Genomic DNA, 27,852 nt, shown 5'->3' on the forward strand with positions numbered 1-27,852 from the left:
CCCTAGTATTTAGCTAGCACAAATAAAGAACATTCTTTCAGTACTATAAAAGCAACTTACCATATTAATTTATTTTACAAAAGTACTTTTTAAAAGCAGTCAGTTTCACCCATCATTATATCCTTTAGTGCTGAAACTCTGGGAGGAGCCCTATGATGGCATGCTCATAGCTTAAATTTATATGGGGACAGTACAGCTTCTCCTCACTTCCGGTACTAGAACAAAACTGAGTTCATGAGCAAGAGGTGCTTCCATTGTGGCTGGCAATATTATCTTAATTTTGGTTTTAAAGTCATCCAAAATGGCTTTGTCATCAGGCTCCCAAGTATTTTCATCATCTTCTTCCCAGGTTCAGCGAAGCAGCCTTTTCCGTGAGTAGGTCCTCCTGATGGAATGTTGTTTCATGGCTGTAGTGTGAAAGGGGGGGAAGTCTTCATCTGCAGCTCCAAATGCATCATTGTTGTCTCCTATGTAGGAAAAGCAATAATATGAAAAATACTGGCAGGCATAGACAGGAGAGGCAAGCAGTTGTAAGTTAGCTATTCCCCTCTGTGGAACAGCAACTTTCCGAGAGAGAGCAAAATATCAAATAGCTGGTGAAAGAACCCAAAGCAGTTTAAGAATAGGTTCTCGCAGAACAGGACATGAAGGCTATCAAGGGAACTGGGTATTTTATTGTTACAGGAAGGTCTTACAAGAACCATTGGACTATGTAAAGGGGGGGGGGGACCCCTGACCATTAGGTCCAGTCACGGATGACTCTGGGGTTGCGGTGCTCATCTCACTTTACTGGCCGAGGGAGCCGGGTCATGTGGCCAGCATGACTAAGCCGCTTCTGACGAACCAGAGCAGTGCACGGAAACGCTGTTTACCTTCCTGCCAGAGCAGTACCTATTTATCTACTTGCACTTGGACATGCTTTCGAACTGCTAGGTTGGCAGGAGCAGGAACCGATCAACAGGAGCTCACCCCTTCACGGGGATTCAAACCATCGACCTGAGTGGCAAGCCCTAGGCTCTGGTTTAACCCACAGCGCCACCCACGTCCCTATTGGACTATATTTGTGTAGGCAATTTGGCTCTTTGCAGTTCAGGCTTCTTTTGAACACCACTCAGGGGTTCAAATAAACTTCATTTACCTGTGGGCCATTTCCTCAGGGATGTGGTGTGGCCTTGATAGAGCAGCGGGGACTGTGTCAGCGCCCGAAGTCCAGTAGCAGAGATTGTACTCTTCCCTGAAGACTTTGGTGGAGTCATACCTAGGAGACGTGCCAAAAGATATTAGACACAAACCCTGGTTGGAGGTTCCAACACTTCTGGTAGCTATGCAATATTCATATGTGCAAAATGGCAGAAATAGGGCTTGGGTTAAGGTTAATCAACTACAGCTTGATCCTTCCTTTGAACAGTAAGTGCAACCTTCTGTTTATTAAATTCTAAAATACTGAAAGAAAGTTAAGGCATATCTAAAGGACTCGTCAACATTTTAGTAATATGCAAATTGATTGTTTAGCCATCTGCCTTTAATAAATTAACAGAACAATCCTATGCAAATTTACTCATAAGTCCCACCATGCTCAATGGAGTCTACTTCCAATGAAGTGTGCATAAAAACATTTGATCCACTGATAGCCCTTGACACAAGATGTGTGTTGCTCCAAAACTGCTGTGGGGAAAAAAGTACCACAAGCTCAATAGGGAAGCAATTGGACTTGTTTATTAACCCTGTAAATTGCAATGCAGGTTAATTTTAAAAAGATAGTAAGTTGAAAGTTCATAAAATCAGAGCTGGAAGAGATTAAGTTTTGATTCAAGGCCCTTCTCAAAGACATGACCTTTGGATCTACCATGCCACAATCAAGCAGGTACACTGTTGAATGGTTCCTGCAGCTGGGATTTTTAAAAGACTGAGCCTTGCTTGGTGTGCTGGTAGGGCTGGCCAGAGGGCAATTCTAGGGCAATATAGGTATGTGTGGAAAGTCGCAAAGGAGCCTTTTCTCCTCTCTGTCTGTATTCCAGGCATTGGCAATGCTTTCTGCGCATGTCCAGAAGCCAAAAATCATGTCTGGACATGCGCAGAAGCGATTTCCGGCACCGCGCTGCCCGTGTCCAAAATGTCAGAAATCGCTTCTGCGGCTGCGCAGACACAATTTTTGGCGCCGCTCGGCGAGTCACCGCACCGCGCCGGTTTAGTGCAGCACGCAGGAGACTTGCCGAGCGGGCGGCTCTGTTCATGGGCGGTCCGTGGGCCAGACAAATGGCCTCCATGGGCCACATGCAGCCCATGGGCCGGACGTTGCTGACCTATGCTCTACTCTGTTCCTTTTCACTGTAGCTGGCTTTCAGTCCAAAATTACCTGAAATGCCGAAGACCTCCTCTTCCTCTTCCAGTATTGTCTTGTTTAAAGACGCTACACCTTTTCCTGTACTCAGCAGTTCGGCTGCATTTGGGTTGCCCCTCTTTGCGCAGTGCCTTTTTTTCACTTCCTGGCCGACCTCCTCCTCGGGAGACATGTGGCCAAAGGGTCTTTTTCTGAACGTTAGGCATGGGGTCCCTCTGCAGGTGCTCTCGTCTCCACTGGGCTCTGCATCGCTGCAAGGCGACTGGTCCTGAAGCCTACAGATGCCTTCAAGTTCAAAGTCCCCCAAGGGCAGTGCTTTATTGACGCCGAGAAGGTTGGAAGCTCTAGTTTCCCCAGCCACCTCCACGTGCCTCTCGCTTCTGCTGCAGCCCACAGTGGCCCTTTTCCTTCGCGGCCAGTCCTTGATCGCTTCAGGGGTCACTTTCCCTTTATGCTTTGGAGAAGGTGTCCAGGGAAGGCCAACATTGCCCTGGGTTGGGGAAGTAGCGTTGGGGGGACAGTGAGTTGGAGTGTACGACTGACATATATAGGTCTGTCCCCCACCCCCAAACTTTGCAGGGGTACTGTGAGCAGAGCGATTACAAGATGGCGAGATGGAGACAGTTTCCAGTTTCCCAGAGTGCCTGCCGCAACAGGTCACGGAAAGATCCCCTGTAGCAAGATCGCTTTCATCTCCTTTGGGTTGTCCAGACTGCAAATGAGCCTGAGGATCCAAAGCTGGCTCAGAGCCAACCCTTTTAATTCGGAGCTTGGGCAGGCCAGAAGCTTGCATCTCGAGCTCAATCTCGTAAGTTGGTACGCTCGTTGCCAGAGGCAGAGTGTGACTAGTCCTAGGTGTGCTGAATGTTGCCACCTTCTCGGGATTCCCCAGCCGTGCTGCAGCCTCCCGCTGCCTTCTGTCTGGGGTGTGGCGCAGTGAATAGGCACACGAGCCAGACTTTGGGGTTTCAGGCAAGGAGACCTGGTCACATGCAGGAGGGCTCTGTAGGAGCAGAGGCTGCAGACTTACTGCCTTCTCCCCTGGTAAAACTGTACCTGGGCCGCCTTCTGCTTCAGAACTGCCAACGGCGAACACATTGATTAGAGAGGAAGCATCTAGGCGCTCACACAGAACCACAGCATCTGGGAGAAGCATGTGGTCCTTTGTGGAGAGCTCAGGAGGCAGGTGTCTGTCTAACCCCCTCCCTTTACTTAGAGTCCTCACTCCATGTCTCTTCGTGGAGGGGCTGCTTTCTGCTTCAGTTTTAGCAGAAAGATTCAAGTTGGTATAGCACAGATGCTGCTCGGCAGGCAGGCAGGCAGGCGACTGAAGGGCTTTGGCTGGGTACATGTTTGTGACCCTCTGGTGTTTCAAAGGAGTCTTTCGGGGAGTACAAGACTTCCTGCGCAGATCCCAAGTCCCAGCAGGAGAAAGTGTGGATGTGGCATTTGGGGGTGGGCTATATGGCAATGAGTCAACATCGGGCAGCAAAGCAGGATAACCAGGTGGGGGAAAGGTTTCACTAAGCTTGGTGTTCTTTGGACTCAAAGACTGTTCTGAAAGTCTGCCTCTGAATACTGTGGGTGTCACTTCTGAAAGTGGCTCTGCAAGTTGTTCTACCTCAAGAGGCTGGTTCTTGGCAGAAGCTGGAGAGGCAATTCTCTGGGCAACTCTCAAGGAGCGCCTTGGGGATTGCAGTTGTGAGAGCCACTTTCCTGGTGAAATTGATGGGAATGGGGAGCGCAGAGCAGCTGCCGAACAGGAACCACTTGCAGGCGAAGCAAATACATCATCAGGCACCTCACCCCCTGCCTGCTTTCCAGGGGTTTGCAGCTGTGCTGCCTTGTGCGGGGAATAAAATATTTCCTTCATCAGAGCCATGCGTGCAAAACAATCCCCTTTCTTTTCAGTGGCTTCAGGCAAGGACTTGCTCTTCTGTCTACAAGGTGAGAATAAATTTCCCAAACTTTTGGCTGCACAATGCTTTGGGGCTTGGCTCTTTTGGGGGGTCTGCTGTAGCTTCTCCAGAGGAGTTCTTCTCAGTGTGTTATTAGGGGGACTTAAGAGCTTTGGCGAAGACCGAAGGGATGCTTTCCTTGGTGTCTGTGGAAGGAGAGTGAAAATGGATAACTGCTTTTATCTAGGACTACAGTAACAGAACAGACTACATATTGAGCTTATCATTTCAACTTAGAGAATCACTTATGTATTTGACTAATGATATTATATATTAATGCTGTACATTAATATATGTACAGAAGTGGGAAATTAAGAAGGCATATAGACTAGATAAGTAGGTATGGAAAGAAACATAAGGCAGCAATTTTACCTGATAAACAAGCTCACTGGAGGCTAAAGTTTTTCTTCTTGTTCTGGGTGACTCCATCCCTTCAGAACCGAGCTCATCAAGAACTGCTCCAAAGAGAAGGCTCTTTGGGGACGGAATGGCTTTTTTCACAAGAGGAAATGCCAAGCCTGGAAAACAAAAATATAGCAAACAGTCCACACAAGTGGCAGCTGCTGTAGGCTCAAGCTTTTAAGGCATGTTCCTGGCTACCCACATTGGCATGAACTAGTTAGTAACTATAAACCAAACATTTCCAACTTGTAGATGTCTAAATGTATGACTGACTTGCTACGCTGAGAGACCGTGCCATACAAACCTTGGTCTCTGCGGTGACAAAGTGGATTAATTACTTTCAGCAGCAACAAGAAGTGGCTGGTATCTCCTACAACTGCAACTGGAAGGAAAAGTTAGCATGCAGGGAAAGGTTAGACCTCCCTTTTACTATCTGCTTCAAATTGCCCTCTATCATGTACTTATGGCAGATATATGAATATCACTAGCGGATTAGGAGGCCTGTAGAAGGAATGAATGAAAGTAGGAGTAGGACCCAGGTTAGATAGTAATTTTCTGTACCAATCCATCTACCACTGAGAAGCAGGGCTGTCTGCCTCCAAGGAAATATAGGGAGAGTAGTTTTAGGTTGCGGCACCATAGCTGTGGAATACCCTACCCAAGGAGGCTTGCTTACCTCTCCCTTCAATATTCTGAAAGAAAGGATGCAGCAAGCTCGCCACACGTTGTTGTGTGTTGCTGATCTTGTGTGAAAATCAGTCTATTTAAGAAACGAGTACCTCTCATTTATCCTTATTTTTGGCTAATCAATTTGATGGAGAAAGATAAGGGAGCTTGAACATCCAGCAGATGTAGATTAATGTCTACTTTGCCTAAAAAAATGACCTTTTATTTATATAGTTTTTCATGACAGTACAACATCAAACAAGCATTAGAAGAAAAGTACAAAATTTCCCAGGCAAATAAACAACAGAAAAGTTGCAGGTAGAGCAAATAGCACAGTATGAACGCGCAGGTAAAATAAAGCAGCATCTACTTTGCCTCTGACTGAACTCTCATGTGTTTTGAAGCCAATCTAGTCATCAATCCCTGGAACCCAAAGCAATCCCTTGCTTGCTTCCATACCTGTTAAATCATCTTGTACATCAGGTGCTTCTGACGGCATTTGCTGTACACTCTTCTTGCTGGGTTGAGAGCAGTAGAAGGAACCAGAGACTGCTCTATCTTGTAAAAGTTGCTTGATCCGTGGACTTCTTCTTAATCCACCTTTGAGTTTGTATGTGGGAGAAACAAGGTTTGTCTTTAAAGTCACAGCCATATACTGTAGTACCAAGTCAGTGCCACCAATAAAGGGGAACCTAAGAACTGGTGCTGCAACTCAGCATATAAGCATAATTAAAATTCAGCGAAGTTTTCTGATGATAATCTTTTGATTCAAAATCGTGGTTTTGCATTGGCTGCTGATCTCCAGCAGATTGCCACCAATATACTTCATTCACTGTAACAAGTTTTTTGCCCTAACTACCTAAAAACAAAAGGATTTCTTGCTAGGCTACGTGCAGACTAAGGGCTAGGGAACCTTAGTCGCTGGATTCCTGTTCCCATCAGCCCCAGTCTGTATGGCCAGCTCAGAGATGGTGAAACTTTTAGTCCAGCTACATCTGGAGAGCCATGGCATAGACCACACACCTGTTATCTTGTCGTGAATGCCAAGTCTGGTATCCTAAAATATGACACCCTAAGAATTCTAAATTGGATTATGGAGAAGTGTATGACAGAATATGGGGAAGATCCAGAACCTGGCAAAATACTACAAAGGGCTTTTGGAATTTACAGGAAACTGAGTTTCTGTTCTTTCCCTCCTCTCAATAAAATAAAATAAAATCAGCATCTCTGGAAATCTCATGTAGCCACCAGGGCCTTCGCCTCCATTCTCCCTGGCCCTCCCTTTGTGCAAGGAAGCGATAAATGTTTGACAGCTTCAATCCCCCCAAAAAAACCTAACCATTTTTGTTCCTGACTTTGTTTGTACATAATGAAGTATGTGCAAAGCTGCTAAGGAGCATGTAGGTTTATTAGGAAAAAGGAGAGACATAGCTTGATTTCCCCTCCTGACCTAAAAGGGCTAGAACCAAGGAAACGTAGGCTGAAATACTCAGAATCATGGAGCTCATTGGCAGACTGTGAACTAGTCATTATCTCTCAGTCTAACCCAGGCATCCTCAAACTTCGGCCCTCCAGATGTTTTGGACTACAATTTCCATCTTCCCTGACCACTGGTCCTGTTAGCTAGGGATCATGGGAGTTGTAGGCCAAAACATCTGGAGGGTTGCAGTTTGGGGATGCCTGGTCTAACCTATCTCATAGGAGTGTTGAGAGGATAAAATGGAGGGAGAACCAGTGATCCTCCCAGATATTGCTGGACTGCCATTGACCATGCTGGATGGCCATGACTGATGTTGGAATCCAACATGTTCCCCACACCCACTGTAAACTGTCCCGAACTCCTTGAACGAAAGGTAGGATAAAAATGAAATAAGAATCAGAATTCTTGCCACCTTCTGCTACAGCCAAACAACCAGCTGGAGCTACCCAAACATGCAAATAAAAAGGTCACATACAATCAATACCTACATGGTATGGCTTTTTCAGGAGATTCTTCTACAATGCCAACTTCAGATCCAGGGTCTGAACTCCTATGAAGGAAACACCACTTTAGAAGCTCAAGCACAATGGCAAAGGACATCTAAGTGCAGAAAGCTACCCCCCCCAAAAGTTCCACTTTCTACCTAAAACAGTAAGTTGCTTGATCAGCGAATCTGGTGCCTTGACTCACCGGCCTTTAATCTGCTTGTGCAGCAGCCGCCTGGAGATCTGCTTGTGCAATGGTGTTTCTGCCACACTCTTGGTCAGCAGTTTGAGATTATCTGAAAAAGACCAAAGAATAATTATCACAATGTAGCAAGTCTGCACAATGACTTGCGTTGTGTAAACCAGGTGAGGATAACATATCTGACGTTTAGAAGTTTAGAAGCAAGTACTTTTTCAGATTGCAAACAGCTTCAGCCCCCCTCAAGTTTTTCCCTTCCCATCACTTCCAAAATACCCTTTGACTGCTCTGGGGTGGGAGGTCCTCCTGGCTCCACATTCACTTAAACCCTTCCATAGTAGACACCTTCCTTGGTGTTCCATACTTTCCCACTTACTCCTTTTGCCCCATCCATCCTACATAAGCCAACAAAAGAAGTGGGAGTTACGTTCCAAGGCACCACACATTTAAGTGAAATTGCATATATTTGAAACACCATTGAAAAACCCTGCAAACGCCCTGTTCTGCCCCCACCTCATCCCCTTTTGTGATGTTTTTGGGTCACTTCTGGGTTTGGAGCAATGCATGTGTTGCGCACAGATCGGACGCACGCACAACAGTCACTGCCTGTTTAGCAAAGCACTCATTTAAGTAACCTCTCACCTCTTGCACACTCCTTAGCTCGGTTCCGCCTGTTTTTTAAACCTTCTACAGCTGATACTGACTGGCTTCGAGGAATCTTTGATAGGGATCTTTTGCCTGGAGGAAGCATTTTTTCATTGAAGAGGTTCCTTCGTACCTTTGTCACTTCTGGAAGCATTAAAAAGCCAAAAGAAGGAACTGAGTTTTGATTGCTGTTCACAAGACAAAACACTCTTGAGACAATATGATCTTTTTGTGCAGTTCAAAATCCAACAACTCATATAAAGGGTCAGATTAATTTTTTTTTTTTCATATTTAAACATTTTTCTTTGTTTTAAATTCTGGACACACAGAGAACCAAAAGGGAGATGCTGGGTTGTATCCAACTAAATTCTATCCCAAGTAGACCCATTGAAATTAATGGGCTTAGTCAGTCATGTCCATCAATTTCAGTGGCTCTACTCTGAGTAGGCAAGACAGGAGTGCCTGGCGTGCTATGGTCCATGGGGTCACGAAGAGTCGGACACGACTAAACGACTAAACAACAACACTCTGAGTAGGATTACCATTGGATCTAACTCTAATGAAATTTAGAAGATCCAGAATATGAATCACATAGACCCCAAATGCATCGCTGCTGAATTGAACCACGTATCCTGTTGAACGCAGTTGAAATACAAATTGCTTCTCCCCTCAGATTCCAGCAAGACTTTTTACACAGCATTTATACTTCACAATGCACAACCTGAATTCAGCGATACATTCTGGATTACCATCAATAGACACTAGGGACTGGCAATAAATGCACATTTCATGGCACTTATTGTTGGATCAAAAGAGAAAAGTTTGGTAAATATAAAATTATAATAAAAAATATATAATTATTTCCATCCTCATAAGCCTGGACAAAGCTTTTAAAACATATATGGATATTCTTTAAATAAATCAATAAAGGGCAAGCACTGTGACAAATTTGAGAAAGTCAGCTTCAGTGGTTACAGTTTTGGGACGGATTAAAAAAAAAAGGAATAATTGAATTTCTCCTAGTGTATTGTGGGCAATTGGTCTGAAAATTGAGGACAGGAGAGATGCCCCTGGGGAAGAAACTCACCAAATTGTTAACTAATAGGTCCACTACTAGGTGGATAAATGCCACTTTATGCAGACCTCTTGACAAGCCCGAAATCCCTCCAAGGGATTAATCTGAATCAGATCACACCCCTAACATCTAGTTCTCTAATAAGGAAGGAAGAGGAGGCTTACCTTGCACTGCCACTTTCTGTACAGATGGTACTGATTTCACATCAAGGCACACATGAGAGCTGTCCTAAATTATTAGAATATAGTATTAGAAAGACTTCAAAATTACATCTATTTATAGGTAATGGGGGGAAAAATAATGCCAGAAACTGAAATCCATTTATTTGGAATGGATTTCCATTATTTTCGTTCCAGTGAAAACTAAATCAGTGGAACAGCTTTCCATATAAAGGTGTTTAACATCAGAATTTCAGAAAGGCTATACAAACAGGTTTTCCAGAAAGATATAGCAGGAAAAAACACGTTACCTTCCTCGTACGGTTTTTGGGTACTTGAGGAATCTCTATTTGGCGTAAGTTCTGCGATGCTTCTGTTACACTCCGGTGTCTGGCCAGAGTATTCTTTCTAGAAGTACAAAGTAAAATCTTGAGCAAGCCACACAATTACATTTCAACATTTTTTAAAAAAAGTAGGGGCTTTTCACGCGGCCACCTTGAAATAAGGTTCATTGTTTTTAATATGAAGTGACATTCTCCCACGCTGCCCTCAAGGTAATCTAACACCAACAAGCAAACCCACATGGACCCACCTTTGAAATGTTTGCAATATCCTTTGATAAACCTCAGAAGGAATTTCCTTATTCAGAAAGAAATTGCAACCCAGTCTAATCATCTCTTCGGATGATGTTAAAAAGAGAGGTGTGGTGATTTACGTGAAAGAAAAATTAAAGCCAAAGTTAATATTTAAAGATGAAGAAGGGAGATACGTAGCAGTGGAAATCTCATCGCAAGGCGAAAATTTTTTAATTCTGGGAGTCTATGCACCAAATGATGGAAAATCGGAGTTTTTAAGAAACTACATAATAAACTCTTGGACTATTTGGATTACAAATTATGCTTAATGGGAGACATGAATGGAGTGGTCTCTACATTAATGGACAGATCACAAAGACAGTCCTGTACCAAAGAAGGAAGACTACCAAAGTCTTTCTTTGATTTGATTGAAAATTTTGATCTGATTGATACTTGGAGATTGAAAAATCCATTGGAAAAAGACCAGACTTTTTTCTCAAATTCTCAACAATCGTGGAGTCGTCTCGATTACATATGGATTACAAGAGAGCTAGGACCAAGAATAAATAATGTTGAGTTTTGCCCAAGAACTTGCTCCGATCATAATGCTGTACTACTAGACTTAAGGGTATCTCTCCAGGGAACTTTCAGATGGAGAATGAATGACGCGTTAACAAGAAATGAGAAAGTAGTGGAGAAAGCCCAAAAAGTATTGAAAGATTATTTTGAGATAAATTTAAGGACTACAACGGAGAAAAAAATTGTATGGGATGCCAGTAAAGCAGTGATGAGAGGATTTCTAATTCAACAAAATGCTATAAAGAAAAAAGAAGCCAATGCGAATAAAGAAAAGATTCTAAATCAAATGAAAGAAAAAGAAAAGAAATTGAGGGAAAATCCTAAAAATCAACAGGTGCAGAAAGAAATTAAGGCATTGCAAGTTCAATTTTCTAAATTGATGAATCAAGAAATTGAATCCAAAATTAAATGGATGAAACAGAAATCCTTTGAGTCAGCAAATAAATGTGGAAAGTTACTGGCATGGCAATTGAAGAAGAGGCAGAAATTGAACACTATTGTAAGTCTAGTGCAAGATGGAAAGCATCTGGAGCACCCGACAGAGATACAAAAAGCTTTCCAGAAGTATTTTAAACAATTGTACAAACAGGAAAATCAAAACAAAGAGGAAGTGGAGCAATTCTTGGACAAATTTGGGCTGCATAAAATCCCAGAAGAGAACAAATCCCTACTGTCCCAACAGATATCAACGCAAGAAGTGGAATATGCTATACAACAAATGCAGTCGGGCAAGACCCCAGGACCGGATGGTTTGACAGATGCATATTATAAGACAATGAAAGACTGGTTAGTACAACCTTTGAAGGATTTATGCAATGAAATTTTGAATGGAGGAGAGGCCCCCGAATCTTGGAAAGAGGCCTACATTACTCTGATACCAAAACCAGACACGGATAGAACGCAAGTTAAGAATTATCGCCCAATATCATTACTCAATGTGGATTATAAAATATTTGCAAACATTTTAGCCTCCAGACTGAAAAGGGTTTTGAAAGATTTTATTCATCAAGATCAAGCTGGCTTCCTCCTGGGGAGGCATTTGAAAAATAACATTAGGAACATAGTCGACATTTTGGAAATGCTGGAGCAGAAGATAAATAAAAAAGCCATTCTTATGTTTATAGATGCGGAGAAGGCGTTCGATAATATTTCCTGGCTATTTTTAAAAAGAAATTTAGAAAAAATGGAAATGGGCAGTGGTTTTTTGAATGGAGTAAAAGCAATCTATTCAGATCAAAAAGCTAAGATAATCGTGAATAATATGGTGTCAGATGAGATTAGAATTGAGAAAGGTACAAGACAAGGGTGTCCTCTCTCTCCCTTGCTTTTTATATCGGTCCTGGAAGTCCTGCTTGACAGGATTAGAAAAGATGACGAAATAAAAGGTGTAACTGTAGGGAAGAGACAATATAAACTTAAAGCCTTTGCTGATGATTTGGTGTTAACTTTACAAGATCCAGAGTCCAGTGTACAGAGGGCTCTGGAAGTTATTCAAGAGTTTGGAAGGGTAGCAGGTTTTAAACTGAACAAATCAAAAACTAAAGTATTAGATAAAAACTTGAATAAGGAAGAGAGAGAGAAATTGCAAGAAACAACTGGTTTATCTTTTGTTTAAAAAGTGAAATACCTTGGTGTGTATATGACTGCAAAAAATTTAAATTTGTTTAAGGATAATTATGTGAAAGTGTGGAATGAAGTTAAGAAGGATCTAGAAATGTGGACCAACCTGAAATTGTCTTTGTTGGGCCGTATAGCAACGATTAAGATGAATGTATTGCCAAAGATGTTTTTATTTCAATCACTACCAATAATTGAAAAGCTGAGTTGTTTTAAAGAATGGCAAAAGGTGCTATCAAAATTTATATGGCAAGGGAAGAAGCCAAGAATTAAATATAAGATATTGACTGGTGATAAACAAAGAGGAGGCTTCTCTCTACCTGATCTTAAAATTTACTATGAAGCAGCTGCCTTTTGCTGGTTGAAAGAGTGGTTTACATTGGAAAATGCTGATATTTTGGATTTAGAAGGTTATGATAATGTTCATGGTTGGCATGCATACGTGTGGTACGATAAGGTTAGGGCCCATGGAAGCTTTAAAAGGCACATCGTTAGAAATTCATTGTTTAAGGTTTGGTCCAGATACAAAGACTTATTAGAAAGAAAAACGCCAAATTGGCTTTCGCCTTTGGAGGCCAAGGTTCGTAAAAGATTAAACATGGAGACCGGTTGGTTGAAATATAGAGACTTGTTGATTCAAGATGGAGACCAATTTAAATTAAAAACATATGAAGAATTGAAAGGTAAATTGGATGATTGGCTCCAATACCATCAGATAAATGAAGCGTTTAAAATGGATAGAGTAATTGGTTTCCAAACTGAGAGGTCAAAGGTGGAAACAGAATTGTTAGAACCTAAGACGAAAATACTTTCGAGAATGTATAAATTGCTGCTAGAATGGCATACAAAAGATGAACAAACTAAAAATGCTATGATTTTGTGGGCAAAGGATGTGGGACATAATATCATGATAGAGGATTGGGAGAAGTTGTGGAAGGAAAACATTAAGTTTACTGCGTGTAGTGTATTAAAGGAGAATATAATGAAAATGATGTATAGATGGTACCTTACACCAGAAAAGCTAGCAAAGATTTACCACAACAACGACAATAAATGTTGGAAATGTAAGAAAGAAATAGGCTCATTTTACCACATGTGGTGGACATGTCCACTGGTGAATGACTTCTGGAATAAGATTTATAATGAACTTAAGAAAGTGCTAAAAGGCACATTTGTGAAGAAACCAGAGGCATTCCTAGTGGGCATTGTAGGGAAGGAAATTCCTAAGAGAAAGGTATCTTTTTTCATGTACGCCACCGCAGCAGCGAGACTTTTGATTGCTAAGTATTGGAAGCAGCAAACGTTACCAACGATTGATGAATGGCAGATGAAGATGATGGAATTTATGGAACTGGCAGAGATGACCGGACGAATCCGCAACCAGGGAGAACAAGCAATGGAAGAAGAATGGAAAGATTTTAAATTGTATTTAAAAAATTATGCTAAAGTAATATTTTAAGAATAGAAATTAAGTAGCAAATAAATCTGTGGATTAGGTAAAAGAGGTTATTCTAGAATAGAAAATAAGAAAGTTAGGATTAAAAGTGAATATTTAGAGGTAGAATTTGCTAAATTAGAAGTGTGTTTGAGAAAACACAGGGACGGGAACCCGAGGAGGTCCCAATATGCACTGTGATAAAGAGAAGTTATATAGTTTTTCTATCTTTTTCTATTTTGTGGTTTTTTCTGTTTTTCCTGATTTCTGTATATTGCTTTTTTGTATTCATATCCCCCCCCACCCCTTCTAACTTTTTGTAAACCCTTTTTCTATTTTTTCTATTGTGAAAATCAATAAATATCTATTTTTAAAAAATAATAATAATAATTTTAAATCAATGCCGTTTATGCCTTGCAATCACCTTTTCTTGGCAGATCTGGTGCGTAGTTCTTCCAGTTGTTCTGCATCGGTACTTAAGGAAGCTGTTCTGGAAACAGGAACTGAGGATGCAGAAGGAGGCAGGGATGGAGTTTGGCTCTCCTGACTGAGGGAATCGTCACTGAAGAAGTCTGCTGGCAGGACAGAGGCCAGCTTTGGGGGAATCTGTGTCCCCAAGCTGTAGTACAAATCCCCAAGGGTCTTTGGCATAGATTCCAGGTACCTACAGAGACATCGTAACACAAGCACACATCAGACATGCTACTTACCAAAGGCTCTAACCTTTGTGAGATTTTGTTACCAAATTCTGCACCTGACTTTATTACTAAACTTGCAAGCTCTTGCTTTTAAGAGTATACCTATGTTTCAGTTGAAGAAAGGGGGTGGTTGTGGCAATAATGGAAAGCATACAAATCTGTCATAAAAATAAATAAATCAGAAGCCATGTTCACTCACTACCAGCCCGATTATCCCCCTTTCCCAACTGAGTTATGTTTCCTAAATTTGACAATTTAGCCCAGCCAGAAAGTTTTTCACACAACCAGGTATCCAGCTGAGCAACCAAAATACTTGTTGTGCCTTCAGTGGATTAACAGTGCAATCTTGGAATCATAGAACCATAGAGTTGGAAGGGACCGTGAGAGTCATCTAGTTCAACCCCCTGGGTGGGCTCGAACCACACTGACCCATTGTGCCACCTGAGATCTTCTCTATGTTTGCTCAAAAGTAGGGCCAATTTAAATCGATGGGTAGAAATCTTAACCAGTGAAATAAAGCAATATACCACCTACAGATTTGTTACACACTGCTCTGATATCTCTAATGAATTGATGGTATATAAGTATGCTTACAAGTGAAGAAATAAATTTACTACATTCTATCAAGTAACAGTACTACCCAAGTACTCTGGTCTATATTTGGAAACATAAATAACAAACAAACAACTAAAAGAAACCAAAGTATTATTTAGATTAAGCTCTTAAATCTTACTCTGAGTAAGATTAACATTGGATGCAACCCCAAATAAATTTGTTGGAGCTAAAGAAGAAAAAAACAGCCTAAACTTAATTTGACATATCCCCAGCTATTTAAATAGTCAGAAGTTTTTGAAATATGGTCCATTTTATTTTGATTCTGGTTCAGAAAGGCTGCAATGAGCCTAGGAATAGTAAATATAAAATACTGGCAATTCAGATAACCAGCTCTTTAGCTCACATTCTGCATTAATAGTCATGCAGCTCTCAAGTCCTCTGCATAAGTCCTCTGCATAACAGAATATGTTCAGCCTTCCCTGCTCCACTCGTCGTTTTGTAAATGAATAAAATTAGCCAGCACACAAAAGCACTTACGTTTCTACAACTTCTTCCAAAAACCTGGCGAGGTATCCTGGGTCTTCAGTCAAACACAAAATCCGCAGCATCTCTGTCATCTGTGAGTTGAGTGGCAAAAAATTGGTCAAGGGTCAGTGATAGCAGGCCAGTTCACATGTAATGCCAGGCCAAAGCATGTTTTAGCATGAACAAACAAATATGCAGTTCTGCTGTTTCTACTATGGCCTCAAGGACCTTTGTTTAGATATAACCAAGCCAAACCTTGACTTAAGCACAAATGAGGAAACATGCAGGTTCCTGGGGTGAACACTATGGCCACTGTGCTCCTCTCCTAGACCTATGCTACCCATGGCTAAGTCAAAGTTTGTTTATTTGAATACATTTTATCGTGGCTTATGGAGAGAAATACAAAACTTAATATAAAATATATTTTCTTTTCTTTTTTTGTCCAAACTAATACAGTAAAACACATAAAGAGAAGTGGCAAGGGAAGAGGAGAAAGAAATAAAAAGAAAGAGAGAAATAAAGAAAAAATAGAAAAGAGGTTTTTTTAAAAATCAGAAGGTAGAGGACTTCCGTTTCTTCATCTGTCCGATACACACACACACACACACACACAAAATATTCACTTCATCCACTCCAATATAACACCCAACAAAGCCCCTTTCTAAAAACAAACCTTATCTTCAATCCTCAAATCCAAATGTAATTCACTTTCTTTTTCATGCAAAAAGTATTTAACAAATGTTAACAATGATTTTTCTCTGAAAAAGTTGACATGTTTAATTGATTGACATGGTTAAGTCAATGTTTAAAATTAGCAATGCATCCCAAACCTGGCCTCATGTCTTGTCTCTCCCAGACAAGCAAAGAGTGGTACACTAAAAACAAACTTTGGTTACAAGCTTGTGACTTGTCTGGAATGAGATAAAGCACGAGCCCGGGTTTGGACATTAACCCTGAAACAAACAATAGCTTAGCCCTGGATAGTCCAGCAGCAGCACGACCAGGGGAAGAGTGCAATGGCAGTGATCTTCACACCAGGAAGCGGCACATTTGTTCATTTGTGCTAAGCTATTGTTTGGTTCCACATTATATGCTGGCCGGGTCACCGAGACCATAGTTGCTGCTCAACAGCAATCGAGATGTGAAGATTTCACATGCTGGCTGAGAATGGCTGTTTTCAACTTCTGGAACCCAGAGAGCAAGGCTTGTTCATCTACCTCTTCCACAAGCTGTTCCATCCCATCTGTGCTGTTTTGCAAAGAAGGGCATTGCAGGCACATTTCAAGGCGCAGATAGACCTGAAGCTGACACCTGTTAAAGAGAGGGAGAGGGAAAGGGAAATATGAATGGAAGAGAAGGTATGCCGTGCTGCTAATTTTATATCGCCTGCTGAGAGTACCATAGTAGTGACATTAGCAGCAGGAAGAGCTACAAATGTTTCCACCCAGTGCCTTCCTTGCTGCCACCATCTTCCAAAAAGCTTAGCAAGGAGCCACACATTATTGTTAAGATACCATGGATATTGACTGGTATTGTGGTTTGTTAGTGCAAGGGTGATATCTGCCTATCAAAAGCAGTATACAAACATTGTAAAACAGATAACATGAAGTAATTTTGCAAGGTTGCTTACACATTCAGCATTTTATCTAGAATGGTACACACCACTACACAAAGCTATCCTTGAAAATTAAAACAAAGGGTAATTGTTATTTTTGTAGGAATGCGTTCACTAGTGAATTCCTCCACTACTGCACAAGTGAATTTGGTAAGGCAATCTCTTCAGCACTACAGCAGTCTATTCCACAATTATCAGAACAACCTATCTGGGAACGTAATAGCGTCTCGTACTCTCTGACTTTGATTTCCTTATCAGGATCGTTGCCAAGCTGCTGACGGAGAGCTTTGCTGGTTTTCAGGAGATTGCTTCGGATTGTATCCACACCAGTTGCCTGTAGATTCAAAATCAGAAAGCATGTAACGCTCTGAGGACAGACAGCAACTTCAGAAGCAACACAATGAAATAATAGGTGAACTGTTTAATTGCAAGGGCAAAATGAAATATTTGAGTGGACAGAATGATCAGTGTCAAGGAGACATTCAGGAGCAACAGGGTTAAGACTTCTAGGGGTTTTTGTGTTAGGATATAAAATGTGAACACTGGATTTTTACCTTGAGGCTTCCTACCAACTTTAGTTATTTCAAGTATTTTCTAGGTTCAGTGCAGTTACACCCAACATGTAAACTCAAATAGCAACAGACAAACAACTAGGTTCAAGGATTAAAGATTTTAAATTGATTTATTAAGAATAGGGCATGTACAATACAAAAATGTGTAGTTGCCACTACTGGCAAGATTTAGCACCAAACAAGATGAGACATTAAACGCAACCATGCATTTAACATGCCATCTAATTTGACCTTAGCAAACACACTCTATTCTCACCAGGAAATATATCCAACACTGGGAACGTTGCTACTGTGCTTGAAACACAATTCCTGCAATTCATTGCCCCGGATCAGGGTGGGGAACATTTGACCCTGCAGATATTGGCGGATCACAGATCCCATCACCCCCAACTGCTAGCCATACTGGTTGGTGCTGATGTGAGTTGTAGTCCAGCAACATCTAGAGGGCAACATGTTCTAAAAACCCTGCTCTGGATGAATAATCTAGGGCTGAGCTGAAAGGGACCTCCTTTTTGTGGTGAAGTATATTGGTTTGTGCAAGAACAGAATCCTTGTTTTGATTATTAGAGGAATGCAAACTGGCCAAAAAAACCCACACCAATCAGCAAAATTTCGCCAAAGCACGTTACCAAAAGAGGTAAATGGATCATATGTTTTACAGCAAAAGACATCTGTGTCCCACAAAATTGTGCTCATTGCAGGCACACAGAGATCCATAAAGAAAGGCCTCATTGGTGCTGCTGCTTGAATAACCAGCATTTTCTTCCATTTCCGTTCCAACATCTTTTTAACTCTAAAAAAGCATGAAACAGTCTCATGTTTTAAGAACCTGATGTACATTCCCCCCACCTCCAAACCCCTTACTATATATTTATATTTAAATGGAAAAGCAGGCATGTCTAGCTACCCTACCTCATTTGATTTCTGCAACGCATTAACAGCTGCCACCGTCTCCTGGGCATATGCAAACAAATTCTCCCCGCTCGTCACCGCCTTCTGATAGTTTGTAGATATAAAAGAAAGCATCTCCTCCTCAGTCCTGAAGCCTACAAAACAAATGCACACATAGGTAAACCAAAGTGGGGGGGGGGGGGAGGTTGAATCAAGAACTTGCCACGAACAGTTCATGCAATCAAGTACTTGAACAGTGCTAAAGGATTATTTTAAACACATAGCTCTAGTAGGTAAAAGAACGGAATGGCCAGGGGTAGCCACATGGTGTCCTCCAGGTGTAGATGGGACTTCAACTTTCATTACTCCAACCACTGGGCCATGCTGGCTGGGGCTAAGGGAATTCAAGTATGACCACAGCGGGAGGACACCGTGCTGACTACCCCATGGGGTAGGCAACCATAAATGCCTTTTCCTTTTTTAAAAAATATAATTTTTTATTAAATTTTCTGTTTTACAATTTGGAATATTCATTTATACAACCTTAAAATGTCAATGACTTCTCTTCTTCTCTTCCCATAATTCATTTTACATAGCATAAATCCCTGCATATTTTATATAAACTAAACCATTCAGTATTCTATTATTACTTCCATCAAAACTTGTTTACACTGTTGAATATTTCTTAATGCTGCCAGAGTTTTCAAGTGTACACAATTTCCCCCCATATATTCAATAAACATTTTCCAATCTTCTTTAAACGAATGTTCTTGTTCTTTTATTCTGTACGTTAGGTCCGCAAGCTGAACATATTCCATCAGTTTAAGCTGTCATTCTTCTTTGGTTGGGACCTCGCTCGTTGTCCATTTGGGGGCTAACAAAACATGGGCTGCAGTAGTGGCATACATAAATAACCTTTTTTGACACGTGGGAATTTCAGTCTGAATTATCCCCAACAAAAAGGACTGTTGTTTTTTTTTGGGGGGGGGAAGGTGCTTTTAAATATTTTTTTTCAATTCATTATAAATTATTTCCCAATACTGTTTTACCCTTTTACAGGTCCACCACACATTAAAGAACGTTCTTTCATAAATGCTTTTTCCAATGAGGGAGCAATAAAAAAGCAATTCCACCATTGCAGGTTTCTCATACCTTGGCTCACAGATTGCACCAGTTCCCATACTGGTGCCACCAGCAGCAAGAAATACTCCACAATTCTACTACATTTAGAACAGTGCCTTCTACTCATGCTCCTATAGCTAGAATATCCTAAACATTTTTCTTCCCCCTCTACTTCTGAAGCCATTGCAAAACCCATTGCTTCTCCTACAAAGCCTCTCTCTTGTACTCTCCAAAACACAGGATAAGCAAATGACTTCATCTTGTACATACCTATCTTGGTTTTCTTTGCTTCCCCCCTTTCTTCCACTTTATCATTCAATCTTCTCAGTAATAGCTTTTGGGAAACATTTTCACTGACTGGCAGCTCTCCATCTGGCTGGAACTTTTGAGCCTTTACATTTAGCCTTGCAGCATTTAGCATTTGAAGGGAGCGAGGCATGGTCTTCATTTTTTGCCTAACAGGAGTCCGGGGAACTCCGCCTGCTCAAATCAATAGACATAGGCATAACTTGAGTTAGAGAAATCATAGTGCACCATATCCAACAGAAGAAAAGAGTTTAAAAAATCAAGTAGAAGTAGGGTATTTATTAAAGCACAAGAAGGGCAGCTATCATGAAGAATGGAACAGAGGATGGACAAGTGAGAGTTGAATGTGCATACGTCTCTTCCTGTGATCCCGCTGTTGGGATGTAGCAGAGATGCCAGAGGCTTTCTTCTGGTAAAATTCAGACAGACAGTGGGTAAGTTCCCTTTCATGCTTTGGAGCCTCCTTTTCCTCAGTAGAAGACCCTGCCTGCAGCAACCTGTGTAGGGAAAGATTCCTTCTGTTTATAAATCTTATTTTGACAGCAAAGGCAAAGATTTTTCCTTTCCACTAGTCGAAAGCTTGCAATATGTAGCGTGTCTAACAAGCTCCACTGAACTCTGCAAGTCTTCCTAGTCATTCTAGATCTGAGGCCAAACTCTTGTCTGAATAAGACATATTCATTCATGTTGGAATGTGAAGCTCTGAAAAGCATATTTTTTAAAATTCAATTTAAAAATTGGTCTGTATTACTGAGTAAATATTATTTTTGCTCATTACTTCATAGCTCAGTCTCTGCGACGAGGCTGGGACCACCTTCACGGAATGCTTGCTGATTCAATCTAGGCTTCTGCATCGCCATTTATTAAGCTCATGTTAGACTCTGAAAAAAGTAACCGGACACCCATACCCAAGCCCCATTCTTATCAGCCAAGTGCCACTGGGGAACTTTGAGGAACATTTGCCAGGGAGCAGGCACAATAAAAGCCTTATGTTTCCCCCCACTCAGACTCCCTTTGATCTTGATGCCATGGCATAACCCAAGGCAAGAATGGGATGGGACCATTTCTCATAAGAACTCTCCCTTAGCCTGAAGAGAAGCGGTCACCAGAACCTCCCTCATATATCTGTACCCTCACCCATCTAACCAGTCAATAAAGGGACTGTTTACTAAGTATGTCTATTTCATGTAACCACTCAAAATTAGGCATTCATTTCAAAACCACTGAGACAAGCTATAACAACGTAACTTTAACACAGATAATACTCTATGTTTTGATCCCCACTAAGTAGCCTTCATGTTGTCCTTTGCAGAGGCATTAATAGATGCTTAGGATTCTATAATTCTAATTTTGCATTTATTTAACATGGAAAGATCATGTGCAGAAGAAAAAAACTGACAAGGCATAGCCAATGCAAATACACTTGTAAGTTGGTTGGCGAACGCCTAAGCAGTCAAACGTTTTGGTTCCTGAACACCGCAAACCTGGAAGTGATAGTTCCGGTTTGTGAACGTTCTTTTGGAAGCTGAACCTCCGGCGGTACTTCCTACAGTCAATCAGAAGCTGTGCCTTGGAAGTTGAACATTTTGGAAGTAGAACGGACTTCTGGAATGGATTCCATTCAGCTTCCAATGTACGACTGTATATTTTGTAAGGCTGATTATAGAACCCTCCAGATCACAGATCTGCTCTTCCCGAAATTAGACTGGCTTTGAAGGCAGAGCAAAAAAGAATCACCTGAATGATTCCATCAAGTGAGAACTTGCTCCACAGAGGTTTGAGAAAGAGTACCAGCCTTCAATCACAGCAGGACTCCAGGGGTGGGTGCAGGACAGCTCCTGCTGCGCCCACTCTGGAATCAGTGCTTCTGCTGGACCTGCAAAGGCAGAATAAAAACATCCAAGAATTATAACGGCTGCAGTCTATCCCACAGTTAGGAATGAACTTGCTGCAAATGTTATGCATGTTTGTTTAGTTATTTAACTAGTAATTATACCATACTTTTCTTTAATAAAATACTTCAAGGTGGTATTTTATTTCATTTACTTAGAAATTAATCCCATAGAGTTCAAAAGACCTCATTTCCCAAGTAATCTGCATACAATTCTACTTTCCAACAATATGGATGAGTCTATAGAAAACTAAGCAGAGCAAAGATTCAAACACCCCGCCCCCAACACACCACAGACATTAGATTCCTTTCCCCCCACTACACTAAACTACTTTAAACAGGCAGGGCATCGCTGTTTTAGATCAGTGGTTTTAAAGCTATATTCCAGCAAACACTGGAGTTTCTTCGAGGCTTATCTGGGGTTTTGCAATGTGAAGTTCTGATTAAAGATGCCTTTCTCCTTGTTACCAACCTTCCCCTGCAATGTGCAGCTGCAAGAGAAAGTGGGTTATTTTAAGGGCATGTTTCTCAATTCAAGTAGGGCACTGGTAGTGGAGAACTGAAGGGAAGCAACTCTGGTTGATTTCTGTTGGAACTATGGAACCAAGGGCCATTGGGAGGCTGCATCCCCATTCACTCAGGAAGAATATGGCAAGGTGAAGACCACTCTGGCCCCATCCTCAGCAGGCCTGAGGATTCCTCAGCAGATGAAACAGTATGGGTGAGGTTTGCTGGAAAGATCTAAGCAAGGAAGCATGTAAACGTACCAGAACTTGCTAGATCAAAGTCATCACCAACTTGATTTACCACACTGCTCACGATTTCTGGAAGGCTAGACTCCTCTTTCAAAAGATTCCCTTCTAGAGCTGTTTGAAGGAGGGCTCTCTCAACTTCTGGTGCTCTCTCAGCACAGAGCAAAGAAAGAACTGCAGTGGTATTCGAGGTGGGAGAGAAAATCCCAGTACAGGGACAATAGGCCCCAGATGGAGACACTTCAGCAACCTTTTAAACAGGTAAAGAAAAAAAAATATCATGTAGGCAGCTCTACCTTTGCTCAGGAAGGAAACATTATTCAGTACATATTCAGGGGAACCCTCAGTATTTGTAGTGCATAGACCAGAAAACATGAACCACTTGAAAACTGCTCAGAATCTTGGTAAATCACTTAATGACTTTTCTGCCTGTTGTGGAAAGGATAATGCATTCTGTGCTAGATGCTGTAGGATATGTAAAAGTATTTTTATAGATACACCACAGACCACCTGAATGAAGTTCTTGGACCACTAGCAGTTCACAGACCACAGTATGGTAATCCCTGGACTAGAGAATGGTGCCAAAATGTCTAATTCAACTCTATATCTGAGGTTTTGCAAGGTGCAACTCTGGCTAATATAAGATATCCCCTAGAAAAAGTGATACATGTACCACTGAACGCTCAACAAGTAGAGTGAGTCATAAATGTGACAAATAAATATTGAAAACTAGTTAGCTCTTCACAGCTAGGTGAAAGTTGCTATTTGGAACAGCCACAATCCTTACCATGTGTAGCCCTTGTGCCAGGAGGGATTTTACCAACTGCTGAAACAATGAAGTCTCTTGGACTGACAGTCCTGAAAATGTGTTCCGCAGTATCCAGCTCTGTGTGTGAAAGCTCCCAGCATGCACTGCATTCCAGCTGGTCATAGTGCATTTCAGAGTAATATTGACTGGACTTTTGAGGTGCCTCTGGCTTAGAGTTAGAGGCTCCAAGATCACACCACAGCTTTGTGCCTCTTCAACTCCTGTTTAAGGGGAAACACAACAGTTAAGGTTTAAGAGCTTTTAAAATGGAAGAGAAATAATTAAAGCAGGAAATAAATTATTAGTTAACTGAGAACTCAGCGACTATGAAAAAAATAAAGAGATTTACACTAGATTTTTACTAGGTTGAGAAGCATAGAAATGATCCTTATACCTAGGAATAGATTCTTACAAATTTAATTGAGACAGATGTTAGTGTAACTAGAGATATGAAGGCCTGGAAAAACCCCAGAAAAATTCGGAAAAAAACTTGTTTTTTTCCTGAAACCTTTTTTGTTTTTTCCTGAAAAATAAAAAGTTGATTATGGAATGTTTTATTTTAACATGATGAATAAAATATTTTAAGATAAGGGGTTCAAATATTTTATAAATTATTTATGGTATCAGATTATTCTAATTTCTGTGAGGACAAGCAAGTCCTAGGTTACAAACTGAACTTTCCAATGCAAGAACAAGATACATTTCTTCCTTTAGGAGGTGCTGTTGTCACCAGAAAAGAAAAAGGTTTCAGTTTTGTTTTTGCATGCGTGTGGTATGCATTGGTTCTGTTCTTTCTTCCGTTCTTTTAATGAGAATGTTTTTTAAAATACTGTGAAGAGGAAATATGAATAATTGTTACTTCTGGATTTTTAAAAATAGTTTTGTGGAGGTTTTTTTTTGTTCCACATAAACTAGTAAACAGTTCAGGAGATTGTTGCTCCATTTCAGGAGATTGTTGCTCCATTTGTCACAAATACAAAGAAATATTATTTTTAAAGTAAATTCTGTTTGCAATAATTGTTTGGATACACTATATTTTTAATATGCTAGTCATGATAATTTTATGCCCATTAAAATTGTCCATAGTTATATTTTATGTTTCTAAAGTAACAGAATGACTTTCAATCTGGAAAAGAAAAAAGTCCTAATGTAGCATTTTTTTCCTGAAAATTTCCGTTCCCCCCCCCCCAAACCAAACAGAAAAAAACACGGGGGTTTTCCGAACTTCAAAATTTCCAGAAATTTTACATCTCTAAGTGTAACACCCCAAGCCCCTTTCAAAAATAATACTAATGCTGGTATTACATTTGCTGTCTCTCAGTCTTCTTATAAGGATGTTCTCAGAAACAAGCTACATGTTTAAGCTATAAGATGAACTATCTCACATTTAAGTTAAGACTCAAGACAGCAGCTTTCCAGAGTACAGCTTCATTGTTACCCTAATTGTTTGTTGTAGAATGTAGAAACATCTGCAATTTGGAAAATATTTGATTGGTCAGTTTGAAAGTACAACTACTTAAAAGAATACAGCAGGGATGGAGATCCTACAGCTCATCCCTGACCACTTGTCATGCTGGTTGGGGCTGTTGCAAGCTGGAATCCAATAACTTCTGGAGGACCACAAGTTACCCAGTCCTGGAATAATGTATCCTTTTCACAGCACTTGCGCTGTACAGAGAAGGGAAAAGAAGTACTTGCTAGCTATAACCAGGCATTACTTTCATTACCATCATTATCAATTATTGTCTTCCAAAGCAACTACTCTATTCCGAACTTAAAAATGGATAATGTCATGTTGGTGGTCAACAAAAGAGGTTTAAAGATTATCTCAAGGCAAGTATATAAAAAAAAGTAGTATAAACACCAATTGGGAAATGCTGGCCTGCGAGCGCTCCAATTGGAGAAGAGCCTTTACCAAAGGTGTCATGGGCTTTGAAGACGCTCAAACTCAGGATGAAAGAGAGAAACGTGCTAAGAGGAAGGCACGCTTGGCAAACCCACACCATGATCAATACCCGCCCGGAAACCTATCTCCCTATTGTGGAAGGACATGCGGATCCAGAATTGGCCTCCACAGTCACTCACGGACTCACTTTTAAAACCATGTTTATGGAAGACAATCTTACTCAGCTACGAGTGATCGCCAAAGAAAACTTTCATTACCATCAGATTTGAGGTACAACATTCCTTCTACATGAGGGAAGGATGCTTGCAATGAGGAAGGCGATGTAAACAGGCAGTTCAAAGTTGAATCAAAAGGCAAGGTTGTAGTCCATGGTGTGAATGGTTGCCCAGAGGACCCAGGCTCCATAGGAAAGTCAGCGGTACCCCCAGTACAGTGGTGATTTAAACACTGAATTAAAGTCTCAGATGGCAAGATGTTTCCCCCCAATAAGCGCATCAGTTCAACCAACATCCAGTAGCCAATGTGGTCTGACGTTCTAAGAAGCTGAAACAAGGCAACAGAAAGGCTCAGGTTAGTGATATTAGTAAGATGATTAAAGGCTAATAATACAATGTATTCTGTCTACAAGCAGAGGGAAAAGAAATATTATGGTCTGAGAGATTTCAATTATGCATTTTTTTGTTATTAAATATTGCTATGAAAACAACTGTTCAGTGCTGGTTGAACGTTAGCCTCTGGTGGTTTGTTTTTGTTTTTAGCAAAGAACCAAGGCATATATATTAACAACAGGCTTCTAAAAAGTAACTTGTCTGGTTGCTGTGGAAGTGAATGATTACCTCCAGGCAATCAGGGGAAAGACCATCTGCTTCCCTACAGACCCTAATGGGTCTGAGGTTAAGCAGGAGGTAGCTCTGTGCATGCATATTTGTGTATGTAGCTAAGAGCTGTCATCTCTGTTGAAGTGAACAAGTAGTCCACATGCACAGCTCTATGCACATCTCATAATGTGGACTCCACACTTATACAAGCACACCCTTGTAGTGTCACTATCTGTGAAAACCAGAGGGACATAATGGGTTGTAGATAGTATTGGACCCTGACCAGTGACATCTGGGTTCAAATAGTAATTGAGGCATAAAGCCCACATCACCATGGGACCACCAATCAATCTCTCTCTCTCTCCCCCCTAAACTACCTTACCAAGTTTAAAGGAGGATAAAATAGCAATCCCAGCATTTGACACCATGTGCTTCTTGGGGGAAGAGAGGGAAACAAACACAATTAGCAACATGCCACATAAGATGGCAGGCTAATCATCTGTGATGCAACATCCCTAATTATTAATTCTCTCATATTACCTTGAACCAGTCAGCAGTGTCCACCCAATACAATGCGATTTTCTGGCTAGCCATCATTTCCCGGATACCCTTAGGGATGAACTTTTCTGTCAGATCATGTGAAGCAGGCAGTTCATCAGACAAATGAGGAGGACTTCCAGAAACAAATTGCAGCAGCTCCCTCTGGGAATGAGGGCAAGGAGAGAAGAGGAAAATAGCATTCACGAAGCCCTCAGAAGGAATATAACTCCCTGGAGGTTTGTTCAGGGTCACAGTTAACTTGCTTTTCTGGTTTCTTAACACTGGTTTGGATGGAGAAGCAATTTCAGGCAGGTCCCACTGATAGTCGAGTAATGATTCTTTCAGTATGTTTTGAGTGAGTGTGGCTCGGGGTACCGAGCCAGATGACTTTGGGTTGCAGTCCTGGTTTCCAAACTTTGCATCCAGCTCCTCCTCGAATTCTTCCCAACTACGGGATCCAAGCTCACGGAAATTGCCCACTCGTGAAGTTCTGCCCTGGGCGCCCAAGGAATCAAAGAACTTGAAGCCCCATCGGATTTTAGCTAGGCCAAACTTGCAGCCCAAGTAGTTCAAGATCCTCAAGGTGCCCAGGTGAAGGTGAATCTTCGGCTCAGAACTGGCAGTGTCCAACAGGAAAACCACATTGTAGGAGCAAGTCATGATGCTACAGAAAGTGCTTTTTTTTTTTGTATGCTGCCTGCGTTCCGGCAGTCCAGGAAATGCAGCAGAGTAAACCAGCAGGCAATCTAAGGAAAAATCCAGCTCAGTCTCCTTGCCTTAGCATCCCAAGGCTGCTCCTGGGCACACTTCCTTAAGAAAGATTAGCCCCTCTGAAGAGGCAACTGGGGGAACTTACTTCCAAGCAAGCATTATTAGGGCCAGGCTTGTAGCCAAACTGAGTTTTCTATTCCGCCTGGGACGCCAAGGGAGGGTGAAAATACGTTTCCCTTAAGATTTAAGTCCTGTTGCCCCTCCCCAACCCCGCTTCCTGCATTAACAAACCTCCCCTGCGAATTCCTCTCACGCCAATCAAGGCCACCTTCTCCCCCCAACCCCCCCTAAATACTAAAAGAGCACTTGGTTAACTGCTACTGTCAATTCTTAAAAAGGGCCCCACTAGCTTCTTTAAGCCCCTTCGGTGTCACCCGCTCCACAGCTTCAGAATAAAAACAGGTCCCCGTTTCTTATGCAGCCGCCGCCGCCGCCATTCTCTCCTGCGCGCATCCCTCAGTCGAACT

General features: G+C 41.4%; 1 protein-coding gene across 1 annotated transcript; it reads right to left on the bottom strand.

Moving 5' to 3' along the window:
* Positions 1-52: 52 nt before the first annotated feature.
* On the bottom strand, positions 53-27,852 carry TICRR (TOPBP1 interacting checkpoint and replication regulator). The gene is made up of 22 exons (XM_035130983.3): positions 26,615-27,852; positions 25,514-25,799; positions 23,330-23,571; positions 22,558-22,792; positions 21,637-21,775; positions 20,254-20,396; positions 19,864-20,073; positions 18,493-18,626; positions 17,242-17,342; positions 16,611-16,704; positions 15,406-15,485; positions 14,040-14,279; positions 9,721-9,817; positions 9,416-9,479; positions 8,174-8,320; positions 7,538-7,628; positions 7,336-7,397; positions 5,827-5,967; positions 4,672-4,817; positions 2,357-4,445; positions 1,139-1,258; positions 53-467 (listed from the first exon to the last, which is right to left on the bottom strand). Exons 1-22 carry the CDS (start codon positions 27,272-27,274, stop codon positions 352-354), a joined length of 5,637 nt encoding a protein of 1,878 aa, XP_034986874.2. The 5' UTR covers positions 27,275-27,852; the 3' UTR covers positions 53-351.

The sequence above is a fragment of the Zootoca vivipara genome, chromosome 13, assembly GCF_965207765.1.
Source record: "Zootoca vivipara chromosome 13, rZooViv2.hap1.1, whole genome shotgun sequence".
NCBI lineage: Eukaryota > Metazoa > Chordata > Lepidosauria > Squamata > Lacertidae > Zootoca > Zootoca vivipara.